Below are 15,583 nucleotides of genomic sequence, written 5' to 3'. Positions count from 1 at the left end.
AGACTATGGAGAGCCTGGCCTCGTAAGGCTGTAATCCCTGGATACAGCCGTTACGGTTGCTCCTCCCCGGCAGAGCTTTGAGCCTGGGAGACCGTATCGGTTTCAGATTTTTATTACCGTGCTGGGGATGCGAAAGTCCAGAGGCATGCGGGCGGCCCCGGACAGATGGATGCACGTGCGTGCAGCAGACCTGCTCTTGAAGTGGAGGCGGGTGAGGTTGGGGATGAGAATTGTTTGTGTTCCGTAAAATCCCCACGGTGGGTGGGATCAGCCAGGATGGCAGTGCCCTCTCCTAGATGCTGTCCCAGGCTGGTGGCCATGGTGTCCGTCCCCAGCATTGGCGTGAGTCCCAGCTTCAGGGGCTTTCTGTTACACTGCTGCTGCCTCCCTGCTTGTCCTCTCTGTCTTCTGTCTGCACTGGTGATTTGAAACCCTGCAGCCAGATCAGGGTTTCTTCTCCGTTAGGGGATTGGTGGTGGGTGCTCACAGCCCTATCCTGGAGGTTAGCTTTGGCTGGGGTCTTGAGGTGTGGAGTGAGCGCACTCCCCTTGTTGGACCACATGCCTTCCCAGAAGATGCCCAGGCCCACTCGTACTACTTCTGTAGGGTGTTATGAGGTTAACCTGCTATTCCCTCTGCTCTGCTTGCTTGCTGTCCACAAATACCAGCAGGAGATGGTGGTCCATGACACAAGACTGGGAGTTTTGTGGCTTTTAGGGATTTTGCTTTGGTTGCTGTGGCGTTTTGCTATACAGGGACTTGGGGATGGTGCTGCTCTACCTGTGCTTGAGAAGTGCTTGTGCTGGAGGTACAGCAGCAGTGGTGGGACCCTGGATGAGGTCTAGCAGGATCTGCACCCCTCTCTGCCACTTGCAGCCCTGGGCTGGAGCGAGCATCCCATGGAGCAATGCCTGGGTAGTCCTCATCCCTGCTGCCTGCAGCGACTAGGTGGGACAGGCAGCTTGAGAGTGTCCTGCGTCTCTGCAGGGAGCAGGATCAGCCCTTCTCTCCTGTGTAAGACATGGGTGCAATCACCCTCTGCTCTCCTGAGCTCAAGGTGGGGCATCGTCTAACCCGAAACGGAAACCTGCTCCTGTCTTAGCTCCCTGCTTAATTTGTTTTTATCCCAACTCCATCATTCAGCCGGCCAGTAGGATGAAAGCCTTGAAAGACTTCACAGGTTTGAAATGATAGGTTAGATCTCCTTAAAGGGCTGATATGGGTCGTGTTTGTGGAGAGATTTCAGCTCCTCTGGATGTGTGCACAGCCCCTCTCATTGTTGGTGCCACCGGCATCCCCTCTGCCAGGACAATAGTGCCTCGAGTGCTAATCTCCTTCCTTATCTCCCTTCTCTTCCGTAGCCAGTATCCCTGGGAGGGTGGGAGGTTTGGGAAGAGCCAATTATGCAGATGGAGGAGCAAGAGGAGCCGTGTCACCTGGTGTCCCTTTTTGGGCAGGTGGGGCAAGAAGAGGATGCTCGGCACGGGAGCATGTCCAAGCTTTTCCCTGCTCGCTGACCCCTCTGCACTCCCATAAGCACTGCCAAGAGGTCCCTTGGGGGGGTCAAGGACGTTCAGAGGCATGGGTGGCTACCTGAGTTGCTGGCCCACTTGCTCTCTCTGGCTGCTTGCTCACGCTGACATTGATCCTGGGATCAGGGGTTACTGCTCACTGCAGGAGCTGGGGACATGGGGAAAAACACAGTGGCCACCATTCAGGATGCTAGAAGTGCCCATGGTGAGGTGCTGAGGGGCATGGTTTAGTGATTGATAGGAATGGTTGGACTCGATGATCTAGTGAGTCTTTTCCAACCTAGTGATTCTATGATTCTACGCCTACAGGTGGGCTGGCTGGATGACCTGATGCTTTGGCTCAGGTGAAGCCACGTGGGAGCAAGACAGGGTCCATCTCTCAGAAATGCACCTTTCCATCTTTAATTTGGTGCACCCCAGAGTGGACCCTGCGAATGCAAGGCTCCAAAACTTGCTTGGCTGAAGCGAGGCAGCCAGCAGCTGCTGTGGGTGGTTCTGTTGGCCCTGCAGGATGGGAGGGTCCCAGCAGGGGAGGCAGCATTTTTATGCTGCCCCAAAAGCACAACGGTAATTAGCAGGCTGGCTTTGGATTTTGTGTAAGCCGTGTGGGTCTGCTGGGGCCTTTCCTTCTGCTGGCGAGGAAGTTAATGAGGAGCCCCTTGTTTGTCTGTCGCCTGCTGATGGAAGAAGGTGCTGAAGAGGCAAGAAAAGTAGATGTGGAAAAGCAAAAGGACGGGGAGGAAGCAGTTGTTGTGGAGCCAGCTGTGATGGGGCAGTGTTTTGTAAATCAAGGCTCTCTCCTAAACAGAAACCTTAAACCCAGCAAATCTACTCAGCTCAAAGCTACGTGACAATCATTAAACGCAGGGGATGCTTTGTAAAATAGAATTGAAGGGAAGCGGGGAGGTTGGAGCAAGATTTAAATTTAAAATTGGATGAGGGTACAAAGCCCCTTAGTTCCTCATTTCTGCTTAATGCAGCTGGAGCTGGGCTTGACAATATGCTGACCAGAGCTTGTGGTAAATATTTTACGGTACCGTGTATCAGCCAGATCAATTCTACTATGCTTAAGGGAGTGCAGATAAAATGGCTTTAAGATTCCCCTGCTGAAAGCGATAGTATCATCATTTACGCTGGAGAAGACAGATTTAGTCGCCTGACATTTATTTGGCCACAGTGTACTTTGTGGATTTCACACCCGGGGACGATAGCCAACCTGATGATGTCAGATGTGAGCTGCAAGAAAAAAAGTCACAGGAAAAGCTAGTGCGTCTTTCGTCAGCCAGATGCGATTTGCTGTGTGTTTAGCTTGGCTGTTTTACTCCATGGGTCTCATGGCCTTACAAGATTAAGCACTACTTGGCATGTCCTCCATGTGCTTTATGGTGCAAAGATGGCAGCAAAAACCTCTCTGTTAATTTAGGTAATTTCTTTTGGTCTTATTTTGCTATAGGTCACTCGAATTCTGAACTGAGCGAACATGAGTGCACTTGATTTGACTTCCATCCTGGATTTTCTGGAAACAGCCAACTTGACAGATATCAACTGGACGTGCAACAACAGTGACTGCATCACAGTTGATGCGACAACATGCCCCGGCACGCTCAACAAAAGCGCCCTGCTCTACACCTTATCCTTCTTCTATATTTTCATCTTTGTCATAGGGCTGGTGGCCAACTCGGTTGTGGTCTGGGTCAACCTCCAAGCCAAAATGACAGGCTATGAAACCCACCTCTACATCTTTAATTTGGCTATTGCAGATCTGTGTGTTGTCATCACCCTTCCGGTGTGGGTTGTCTCCCTCATCCAGCATAACCAGTGGTACATGGGAGAAATCACGTGCAAGATAACTCACCTCATATTTTCCATCAACCTGTACAGCAGCATCTTCTTCCTGGCGTGCATGAGTGTGGACCGCTACCTCTCAGTTGCCTATTTCACCAATTCTAGCAATCGCAAGAAGAAGGTAATCCGTCGCTGCATCTGCATCTTAGTGTGGCTCCTTGCCTTCTGTGCGTCTCTCCCGGACACCTATTATCTCAAGACGGTCTCTTCCAACAGTGAAACCTATTGCCGTCCCGTCTATCCAGAGGAGAGCTTTAAAGAATGGTTGATTGGCATGGAGTTGATCTCCGTCGTGCTGGGCTTTCTTATCCCTTTTCCTATTATTGCGCTCTTTTATTTCCTCCTTGCGAAGACCATCTCTGCTTCCAGTGACCAAGAGAGGAAGAGCAACGGGAAGATCATTTTCTCCTACGTTGTCGTGTTTCTCGTCTGCTGGCTACCCTACCATGTAGCTGTTCTGCTAGACATCTTCTATAGCCTTCATTTCATACCCTTCAGTTGTCAGATGGAGAACTTCTTGTATGCCACTCTTCACATCACTCAGTGTTTCTCTCTAGTCCATTGCTGCATCAACCCCATCCTGTACAGCTTCATCAACCGCAACTACAGATACGAGCTCATGAAAGCCTTTATTTTCAAGTACTCTGCCAAAACCGGTCTCACTAAACTTATCGATGCTTCCAGAGTGTCGGAAGCGGAATACTCTGCTCTGGAGCAAAATACCAAATGACTGACACCCCATAAAGAAACCTCCTTGACTGTTTGACTTGATTTTTTTGTGTTGTGTTTGTTTGCGTTTTTTTATTCCCCTCCTTCCCTGTGCTTGTTTTGAACGGGGCATGAATTCCAGCCTACAAAAGAGAAATAGGAAACTAATTTAAGAGTAGGATCAGGTGCAAAATGGAAGTGGTACCAAAATTAAGTCTTTTGTTTCATTTCCTCCTAGCCCAGTCTGGACTTCTCCAACACTATGCAAATGGAAATGACTTTCTAGCAGACAAAGCCATTGTGTACCATAGATAACATGCGTTTCCCACATGAGCTTTTTCTTCCACATGTAGATTCCCTCTTGTCTCCTTGAATATGTTATATATATCGTGTGTTGTATTTAAAAGCTCGAGACTTTATTTTCTGGCTCTTGGTGTACCTTATACAATTGTATTTGAAAGCTAAATATATTTTTATCATGTATTTGAAGTATATTGCTGATGAGTGTATCCAGAGTGCTGTAGATTGAGTGTTAGATTACCATTTGGTTTAAACTATCGTTAGGTAAGAGGATGCCAATAATTAGCAGTATGGAAATGATCTTTTAGGTGCATCCTCCCTGGCTGGCACACTTTATCGACCATGGCTTTATGCGGTGGTCATACCCGCATGTCTGGAGCATGAAATGTATGTACTGTAATATAGTTACCGTCATGTTAAAATTAACAGTGTTGTAAGTGTTGTTGACTTCTATGCCTGTGCTTCACAAAGCTGTATCCTTATGCACAGAATGAATGATCTTACTTCTGAGAGTTGTCTCTATTTGTAAGTTATTTTTGTAAAATAAAGATCTAGAAAAAAAAATAAATCCTTGCCTACCAGTGATTTGACTTGCCCTCCTCCAAAGGAAAAAAAAACCAACAAAACCCAGGGAGAAGAAATCCCAAAGCCACCTTCTCTCCTTTGTTTGGCGCAGGAGCAAACAGGTCAGTCTGTATTTTCTTGATGTTTGTTGACGGTGGGCAGAGACCATTGAATGGAGGAATGTGAGACAGCGTCCGTGTGTGGTGAGAGCGGATGGGGTGGGAGGAGCGGGTCTGCCAAAGGCTGTGCTGTTTGGGAAGGTGGAGCTGATGGATTTATAAGGTGAGAGCAGTTGGGAGTGATGAAAGGCTGTGTCTGTAGCTTAGGAATAAACACATGGAAGAAAAATATGGAAGTACGCAGATGGAGCGGATATTCGGACTAATCCCGGTTCAGTCCTCTGCGGTTTTTACTTGCAATGGAATTTGTGGGCTAGCAGTTCTGACAGCATTAAATCCCCTTTTATCTCTTCTTTTTTTTTTTAATCTCTTCTCTTTGTTATGACTTGTGTTGAATTTGCAGTGTTGTACTGTCAGCGTGGGGTAGGATTCAGCTGCTGCAGGATGTATGCAGTAGATCATCTTTAAGACAGTGAAGCTCTTGAATCATCGTCTTCATCCTAGGACAAGGTAACTAGTGTTAAATCACTGATTTCTCTCAGCCATTGCTGACTTGCTGTTTCTGGTTTGCATGTTTTACAACTCCAGCACAGCAATAACGACTTTGCTGGGAAGGCTACACTTAAATTCCTATCAAATCAAAGCATGCTGTTATCACAACAGCCAGAACATTTTGTAACGACTCTATTTTGTTTCTTTCTACATTACTGCCTCCTCAAAGATGATCCTATAAAGATAAATGTTTGACAACGCTGCGAAGTCTACCATCCCCTCCTTGTACTTGGTGTTTCTAAAAAGGGCTGTTCCATCCACAGGTGGAGGAGCTGGTGGCAGAGAAGGGCTGCCAGCATAACTGTCACAATGTCACTGGGCAAGAACAGCCTTTTTGTGCAGCCACTTCTTGTAAGAGATGGTTATTTTGGGATTCTGATGAGCCTTTCTTAAGGTACTGCTGAACTGCAGGTAAAGTGCGCCCTCATACTGAGAGCTAAAAATGGAGGTGGGGTATTAATACTGAGAAATTAATGTTCCTGATTTAGCTGGGGATTGCTTCCCATCTGTACGTAGCCGTGTCCTCCCCAGAGGTGCTGGATACAGCTCTGACATCCCTCTTCTGTGTACTACAGGGTATTTCTCAGTTTGTAGCATTGTAACTGATTCAAGGCAGGTTCCATCTGCTGTGGTGCGGTGTTTCCATGTGAAACTGTGGCTGGTTTGCAGGTTTGAGTTCGCAGAAACTCACAATTTTTTTTTTTATTGTCTCTGCAGTTTGGTGCTCCCAGCACAGCATCAGCTCTGGAGACTGGGGGCAGTGTTGAGTGTCGGGGATGTCCTGCAGACCTGCTGCCTGGGCTGGACTGATAAAGTCTCCAAGCCTTTTCCTTCAGGAGGTGAACTGTGGTGGGGTAATGCCTTTTCTGAAAGTGAGGTCATGCTGGGAGAGCAGGTAAAGGTCAGGATTGTGACCTTTGCTGTCATGCATCACATGCATGGATCCCTTCCAGCTCCTTGGATGGAAAGGCCTGGGGCTGAGCCACCTCCCCAGCTGCTTGGTTGTGACACTTTGAGAATGGTGATAGTGGGCAGATGATGGGAAATCAGTGGAAGGCAGAACGTGACAGAGGGATAGAGTTTGTCTGTTGCTGCATTTTTCTTGTTAGGACTTGGTTTCATGCAAAAAATGCTTGAAAATTAAACTTTGGCAGAGATTTAATAGGAAAAATGTATGTATATGTTCTAGGAGGCTCTCCTCATTGCTGTGTGAGACACAGTACCCCAGCTGGTATTTGCACTGAGACCAAAGAAAGGGTTTGAACCCCCTGGAGTCTGCTCTGAGGGAATTTATTAGTGGATAACAAACAGGTGAGTGAAAATCCTCAGTAGAGGTTACTGGAACTTATAGTGATTGATGTGATGGCTACTGTCATGTTGTTTGACCAAATGTCCCGACTCAAGAGCTGGGGGTGTTGCTAAGGGTCCCTGCTTCTTAGAATAGAATGGAATAGAATCATTATTGTAAAAGACCTCTAAGATTGTGAAGACCAACCATCAACACAATACCACCATGCCTACTAAACTGTGTCCTGAGGTGCCTCATCTACAAGCTTTTTGAACCCCTGCAGGGATGGTGACTACATCAGTTCCATGGGCAGCCTGTTCCAGTGCTTATCCACTCTTCCAGGGGAGAAATTATTCCAAATATCCAATCTAAACGTCCATTGGTGCAACTTGAGGCCATTTCCTTTTGTCCTATCACTTGTTACTTGGGAGAAGAGGCCAGCACCCTCCTTGCTACAACCTCCTTTCAGGGAGTTGCAGGGCTGTGGTTTTGGGATGGAACTGGTGCACTGACTGCCTGTGCCCCAGGGACCTCCCTTCTTGCACTGATAGCTACAAGTGTACACGGGCATTTGGCTCCTTCCTTTGCAAAGAGCTCAAAATCACTACGTAAAGGCCTAGGTGGAAAAATGAGTAAAAATCAAACATAATCCATATTGGGAAAAGTCCTACTGGGACTTCTTGGGCTTTATGGCTGAAAGGATCCCAGCGCTGTCAGACTCCACGTGCCTTGGAGGCAGGCACTGAGCAAATAAAAATACATCTGCTCCCTGAGAAAGGAATCTTTTTTGTTTAATATAGAAAGTACAGTTCTGCTTTATTGTTACTTAAACACAGATTTCCTTTTATGAGCCATAAATGACATTCAGGTGTAGCACGGTGACTTTAAATCAGCTCCTCTGGCAACCATCTAGAAAATGTATCGTAAGAAATGCCTAACTGGGCTCTTTCTCCTTTGGCTAATTCGTGGTTTCAGTGCTGCTGACTTTAGATACTAGCCTTTGATGAGTTCGCTGAGCATAAAAGCCATTTAAAGTTCCTAAGAAGCAAGAAATAACTCAGCTGTGAGCAATAATCAAGCACATGGTGGCAGCGGCCGCGCTGCCAAAACCAGCTCTTAATCTGTTTCAGAGAGGAGAGTTGGACTGGTACTTTGAGAGGTGAGGCTCAGCCCCTGGGATGGGTTGTGGGGCTGAGGAGGGCATGGTGCGAAGGGGATCGGTTTTGGGGGAACTGTATGGAGCCCAGAGTTTGCTTTTAGCCTCCCTGCTCCGTTATGGTGTGTGGCTGAAGAGCATCCGAGGCAGAGTCTGCTCTTATTTACACCCCGGATTTACAGTAGCATAATGCTGCTGATTTCAAGGGAGCTATCCAGGATTTATAGGGCTTTTTATAAGTAGGATCAGGAGTTTTAGCCATAATCCTGTGCAAATGTATGGGTGTGAGCGCAGATGCGTGCATCTCCATCACTAATGCAGTGTAATATCCATGTCCAGCCAGAACGCAAAGATGATGTAATAATAGTAAACCAACTGATAATAACGATGTGAGTTTGCTTTCACAAAAATACTTGCATTACGAGGTTTTAATACGATTCAAACCAGACTCTTAACAATCCTGTGATGGATAATCCAGCTGTAACCCTAAAGCATGTGGCTGACCTGTCTAACACCCACTGTCAGAAGAAAAAATTAGTCACCTGCCATTTTAGTACTTGCTCTGTGAATGCAGTTTATTTTTTCTTTTAAGTTTTGATCTGTTTGTGGGTTTTTTTGTTTTTTGGTTTTTTTTTATACCAAAGAGATACCAGTAACCCAGTGATGCTGTGAATCCAGGGAGACCACTCAGTCCTGCGGTGGAAATATTGGGTAGGATGCTCTTCAGCACTGGAGTTAAAGCATCAGGACAAGGTCCTTCTCATAATTACCATACCAAGCAGTTATATATCTTTACAAGAAGGTGCTGGGAAAGCAACCAGACCCTCTGCAGATGCCAGTGGGCTTAGCTCCGATGTGAAGTGTGAAATCAGTGCAATTCAACAGGTCTTCTTCAGCAAAGGGTCTGGGCCGCTGTATGTCCAATGCTTCTCGACATCATCTGATTTTAAGCCAACTCTGATGATGGATGTTTATACATCTTGCCTTTAGGTTAGAGGGTGAAAGCAAACCCCTATCATGTTTGCTGTCTGTACGGTGCTATTTCCAGAGTAAAGAAAAAGAGCTAAATTACATTTTATCAGAACAATACGGGCAACAGCAAAGGTCAGGAAACTTTTAAGTAAGGTCACCCTATCAGTTGCAACAGTGAAAGGGTAGACATCAAATACTTGACCATAAAAGGCTGAAAAGAAGTAAATTCAGCATGATATATTGAAACCCAAGTCCCTTTCACATGTTGCAGAGCCTCTGACATAGCACGTTTACTGTTCAAGCTGAGATATGTTGCCTTGCCAACATATATTCTGAGTTACCCAAGCAGATTTAATGTTTTTGCAGTAGTGATTTTTCCCTTTTTGGGGGGACACTTTTTTCTTTTTCTTTTCAAAAAATTGTTGCTGAAGATTTCAAACCTACCTAGGAAATGACCTTAATCAATTTAGTTCCACCGACGAGTATGAAAACTCAGATCTCTAAACATTGTCTTGCTTGTATTGAGTAGGGTGACCGAGTCACAGCTTGATAGAAAAGTGCGTTTTGTTTGTTGTTTTTTTTCACCCATCCAAGTGGCAGTTCTGTTTTGTCCAGCAGGATTGACGTGACTGACAAGTGTTTTGAATTTCTAAGCTCCAAGGTCTGAAAATGCATCAAAAGCGAATGACACACACAGGAAAATGTAAATCTTTAGAAAACGAGCACCAACTACACACAGAAAATAACAATTCTCCGAAAGGGTGACAGGCACTGCATTCATTCGTTTCTCCCCCCCCTCTTCTTTTTAATAAGTCCGTGTTTCTGGGCCACCTACAGGCACACTTGAGCCTTCTGCAGCGGGGAACTGGGATGCACAATAAGCCAAAGTCACAGTCATCGTGCATCAGGGTTGGTCTATCTGCATCTCAGGGTTACAGCTCCCATCACCACTAGCTCGCTGGGATCTCTTCCCATCGGTTTCGTATCATTTGGGATGATACTGTGGGTCTCAGTGTGATGGGCACACGACGCTTGAATGTCCTTATTATTTTGGGGATGGACTGCAGGAGTCTTAAGGGAGCGAAACCATTGAGCCAGGCTGTGCAAACGCAGCCAGAGGTGGTGCCTGATCCACAGAACTCACACACCAAGCCTGCTGAAGGTAGGCAAAATGGGCTTTGAGATGGGGGACTACTTGCCTGGTGTGTGTGGGTTCCCAAAGTGGGATGAAGAAATCCTGTTCCCAAACAGGCTCTGCTGCAGGCTGCTTTGGCTTAGGTCTGTGGGATGTTGTTTCCAGAAAGCAGAAGGTGTGAGAAGGAAGGTAAGACTGGTTTCTGGTCTTTCAACCAGTGAGCAGGCATCTCCCCTCCTCCAGGAGCCTATCGCACCCTCTCACTGTCCTAGGTAATGGCTGGAGCAAAGTGAGTTTGTTCAGGTCACAATTATTCATGACTGCCAAACGATCCTCCTCTGGAGAGCTTTTTAATCATTTTTGCCTCCTTTTTATCAAGGATTGGTAAAATATCCTGAGAGCACGCCACCTGAATGCAGGCCCTGACTTCACAAAGCAGCCCCTGAGCCCTCAGCGTGGCCACGCTCCCTCCTGGGTCTCTTTTTCCACATGGCCTCACTCTAAAACCAACGTAGGATGAAAGATATGGAAATCTTGTACTGCACGGAGGATGCTGAACCCTTCAAAACTTGTTCCAGAGCTCTTGTCTCTAACCCAGCCACCTTGTTCCGATGGCTGGCATGGATGTCAAGGTTACCCTATTGCTTTGGTAGGAGGTGGGGGCGGCAGTTCTGTAAGAAAGAGCCAGGATGGAGAAAAAGCTTTTTCTTCTCATTTCCCGTCCTGTCTGGCCTGGTGAATGTGGTGGTTTTGGTTGAGGGGTTTGAAGGAGTGGGGAAGGCAGTCAGTTGGAAATGCTGATTCTGCAGGCTTCCAAGAGCCACTGGCCACTGCTTCCTCTTGGTTCAGCTCGACTGCTTCATCATGGGCCCGAGGTGGCTGCTTTAATGGGAACTTGGCCGGTGGAGGAGAATCTATACCTTCCCTTTGCAATGAATCAATGAAAAGCTGAAGTGTTTAGGACTCCTCCTTCCAGGAGAGAATAGCCCTTATTGTAAGTCTGGAGAATAAAACAGGAAAGAGAGGGAGGCTCTTCCCCATGCACACTCCAACTCTCTTGGCTGAAAGGCAGCTTTGCTCCGCACGTCTCGGCCACGTTTGATTTTGGCGTTACTTGAGGCTGTCCAAACTTTGCCTGAGAGCTCTGTCTTACTGTGGAGGCAAACGCCAGGCATTGTTTCTTCAGTCTAATTATGGGATGAGGCGATGGAGCCTAGGAAATCCCTGGGAAAGGATGAAAAGCGGATGTTCAGCAAGAAAGGTGCCAGCAGCCCTGAAGGCTCGCTATCACGAACTGTTTTCTGGGCACCACCTCAGCTCTGCCTGTAACCTCCATCACTCCTTTGCACTTGGTCATCTTTTCACCCTGCTTCTGCAGCAGATGTTCCTCAGTTAAAGCCTCTGTTCCAGGTTCTAAACTCCAGCAGGTGAACATCCTGGGCATCTGAGAGGGGTGACCGCTTGGCTTAGCCCTTGAAGGTCTGGATGCAAACCTGAAGTGCATTAAACTTTCTCCAGGGAGGGAGGGGTTCACACTTGGAAGGCTTTGCAAGGGGTTTCCAGTGTTTGCTGCTTCCAGTCAGACTGGAATCCAGAAGTGCAAAGGCCCGTGAAAATGATTAATAAAGAACAAAAACCAGACCCCAAGACAGGTTCAGCTCCACGTCTCCTCTGAAACTGAAGGCTTGCAGAAGTCTCACGTTTTGCTCTGGAAGTTTTGCTCTTGTGAAGCTGAAAATGCATTCTTCAAGCTGGATTCAGCCCTGGGGTGCTGTTTATGTGAGGGCTAAAGGGCATCCCTGGGTATAAACTGCAGGGTGTCCATCAACATCAATGGGTTGTACTCCTTTATGTGGCTGGAAAGTCCAGTCCAGGTAATTCAGTGGAAGCCAAAGGGATTTACTTGCATGGGTAGGTAGGTGCTTCTGTGCACATTGCCTTTTCCCCACAATCTGCAGTTGTTGGTTGCAAGGTATCTTATGTCTATAAGAATGTCTCGGACACCTCTTGGCCTGGATTTCTTCACATGAGGCTTCTTGATTCCCCTCTGCTCTGCCAAGAGCAGCAGCTTTTTGCCTGCAGTGTGTGTTGGACCTGGGAGGTGTTTTAGGGGAAGGGGGGGCTCTTTCCCATTTTGAGCCACCTGCATTGCATGTAAGGGAAGTCTACACAGGCAAGGATGGGTTCGGAGATGTTACAGTCCCAAAGATGAATTATTGTCAAGTAGAATGTAAAAGGAATAAGTTCTTGGAATTATGAGTCAAGTTTTGGTGAAGATTTAGTACTGGCTGGAAAGCAGCCCTGGCTTGAAGGGTCCTTCCCTTTGGCTGTGCATCTCTGATCTGCTCCCGTGCGTCGGGTGCTATTCCAGTGCAGAGATGGCTCCCATGAATAATGAGACGTCTGGTGCAACAGCAGCTCATCGTCTCCATCAAGGGATGCCCACTCCTGAGTTACAGATGGTGCTCCTATGCTTACGGCTGATATTTCCTCCTAGCAAGAAACCTTGGCCTGGCTGAAGCCGATGGGATGTCATCGATGAATGGGAACTGATCTCTGCTCACCTAATCCTGACTTGTGACATCAGACCCTGGGCCCTTCAAGGAGTTCCCTGTGACCTCTTGTAATCTTCAACTATTCCAGAAGCTGGGGCATCTGACAAGGGCACAGGAAGCTTTCTTGAGGCATAAAGATGTCTTAGTCTGGTGTACTAGGGCAGCAGTAATCATTAATAAGAAGAATTGTACAGTCATCAATAAAAGAGACTGCTAGCACTTACTGAAATTGGCTTTATGCTATTTGTGCTAACTATATACACACTGTACTAGATATTTATTAATATAAATTTAGCTCTTTAGCTCTTTAGCTAGTCCTGCGGGTGAAGAACATGGCAACATACAGCACCTGAAATCTACTTGGGATCTCACAAATCCCATCTCCTTTCCTCAGGTGAGTGACCAACCACTTCCACTTCACAAGGCATTGGATTATGCAAATGTGGCTTAGGAGCTAAAGCTGTTTCAGCTTGCACATTGATGGAAAAAGGGAACTTTCGGTGAGCTGCAACTCACCAGATTTGTGTTACACCAATAGTGCCTTCCTGTGGGAGTCATCATTAGCCAGTTTAAGCACCTTCCCCATTCCATTGACAGCTAAAGTTAAGCATTAGAGGAAGACAGCGAGGGAGACAGGTTCAAAACAAGGTGCTCTGAGGGTATCTGTTGTCCTGTGCCTCATTGGAGAAGGTGACTGGAGACAACTGGTGGGGAAGAGGAAAGCCATTGACTGCTTCCAGGACCTATGGTTCCCAGGTAAGGAATGTTTTTTTGCCTGTTGCTGCTGTATGATGCAAGTTAAACTGCTATCTTAACCAGAAATGTGTTCACTTCTGATTTTGAGTCGGTTGAAGTGTCATTTGAGCTTTTTTTGTCTCTCCTTTTGGTTGCTCTCATTATTCATTTGTGGGTGGTGAAGATGAAAAAGTGGGTCTGGGAGAGCCAGGGAGCCCACCTTGAAGCGTGTAGGGTTTTGCACAGTTCCGTAGTAGCAGCATCTGTTTGATAACAGAGAGCTGGGGGTGTTTAGCCTGGAGAAGAGGAGGCTGAGGGGAGACCTCATTGCTCTCTACAACTACCTGAAAGGAGGTTGTGGAGAGGAGGGAGCTGGCCTCTTCTCCCAAGTGACAGGGGACAGGACGAGAGGGAATGGCCTCAAGCTCCGCTGGGGGAGGTTTAGGCTGGACATTAGGAAAAAATTTTTCACAGAAAGGGTCCTTGGGCACTGGTAGAGGCTGCCCAGGGAGGTGGTTGAGTCACCTTCCCTGGAGGGGTTTAAAGACCAGGTGGACAAGGCGCTGAGGGACATGGTTTAGTGTTTGATAGGAATGGCTGGACTCGATGATCCGGTGGGTCTTTTCCAACGTGGTGATTCTATGGTTCTATGATTCTATAATTCTATCATAGAATCAGCTCTGCATTCGTCTATAACCAGCTATAACCATCTATAAATCTATCACCAGCTCTGCATTCATTGGGATAGATAAAACTCATCCAAGGTGTTCTGCTGGTGTGTCTTGACTGGACTTTCATAGACTTTGCTTTCTGTTGGTTGTCTTCACCTCCTCCTGGAAGCCTAGGGCTGATTCACACCCTGCATTTCCATTGGTCCCAGGGGCCTTATCTCTGCCTTGCAGCTGGGACCCTGCCCTATCTCTGGTGCCGCAGGCACCACTCTGCATGAACCAGCACCCAAAATCCTAGCAGCAGGGCTGGCAGCGAGCACCAAGTTCTCTGCTCATCTTTTCTCTTGCCTATGCAGGTCCCTTCTCTTCATGAACACACACAAGTGATGATGCTTCATAAAAGGCATTTTGTAGCCATAGTGCTGCAGGAAAAAGTGATGTGTGTTTCAAGCCAGCTCCCTCCCTGATGCACTAATGGCCTTGCTGTTTGCAGCACTCCACAACCAAGGCGAGGTCTATAGGAAGTAAGCTCCCTTGTTAGATTAGCTGATAATTTGAGAAAAAAACAGACAGGCCTTCCTTCAGGCTAAAAGCATATCTGTGTTTCTCCAATTGCATCAGCTCTGCTTTTTCCAGTGCTATCTGTGCATGTAGCTAGCTGGTAAATATGGGTAGATAAAGTGCTTAGGAATATGGCTTAGTAGTGGACAGGTACAGTTGGGCTTGATGATCTCAAAGGTCTTTTCCAACCTAGTGATTCTGTGATTCTCTGAAAGACACGCGCCATGGTCCTCATGCTGTCAAACACTGAGATGCTACAGGAATTTTGTCTTTTACTGGCGGCACCCTGTGATCTGGTAGAGTCCAATTCCTATGTGCCAGAGGAAAGCTCCCCAGTAGATGTTCCCTGCTCAGACTGGGGCTTCCCATCCACATACAGGTATTCAGTCGCTGAGAGAGATGCGAGGGTTTCTCTTCTCTCAATAGAAAAGAAGTGTAACCAGCAGGTCAAGGCTGGTGATTCCACCCCTCTCCTTTGCTCTTGTGAGACCTCACTTAGTGTCCTGCATTCAGTTCTAGAGCCCTCAACACAGGAAGAACGTGGATCTGTTGGAGCAAGTCCGGAGGAGGCCATGGAGATGATCCAAGGGCTGGTGAACCTCTGCTATGAGGACAGGCTGAGAGAGTTGGAGTTGTTCAGCCTGGAGAAGGCTCTGGGAAGATCTTAGAGCAGCCTGTACTTAAGCTAGTACCTAAAGTGGACTACAGAAAAGCTGGGGAGGGGCTCTTGATCAGGGAGTGCAGGGACAGGACGAGGGGGAAGGGTTTGAAGCTGAAAGAGCGGAGACTGAGATGAGATATTAGGAAAAACTCTGTTACAGTGAGGGGGATGGGGAGGTCCTGGCCCAGGTTACCCAAGGAAGTGGTGGCTGCCCCATCCCTGGAGGTGT

The 15,583-nt window shown here is 47.2% G+C and overlaps 1 protein-coding gene across 2 annotated transcripts in view; it reads left to right on the top strand.

The window, feature by feature from the left end:
• ACKR3 (atypical chemokine receptor 3) overlaps positions 1–4,775 on the top strand; it is a 198,762-nt gene extending 193,987 nt beyond the window's left edge. For both annotated transcript variants that reach the window (XM_069860622.1, XM_069860619.1), the window contains exon 2: positions 2,986–4,775. In XM_069860622.1, coding sequence (XP_069716723.1) covers positions 3,013–4,107 — 1,095 coding nt within the window. In that variant the 5' untranslated portion in view covers positions 2,986–3,012 and the 3' untranslated portion in view covers positions 4,108–4,775. The remainder of the gene's footprint in view (positions 1–2,985) is intronic.
• The last annotated feature ends 10,808 nt before the right edge of the window (positions 4,776–15,583 follow it).

The sequence above is a fragment of the Phaenicophaeus curvirostris genome, chromosome 7 (genome assembly GCF_032191515.1).
Source record: "Phaenicophaeus curvirostris isolate KB17595 chromosome 7, BPBGC_Pcur_1.0, whole genome shotgun sequence".
Lineage (NCBI taxonomy): Eukaryota > Metazoa > Chordata > Aves > Cuculiformes > Cuculidae > Phaenicophaeus > Phaenicophaeus curvirostris.
Note: the sequence above shows the minus strand (reverse complement) of the source record. Positions and strands in the feature narration are given on the sequence as shown.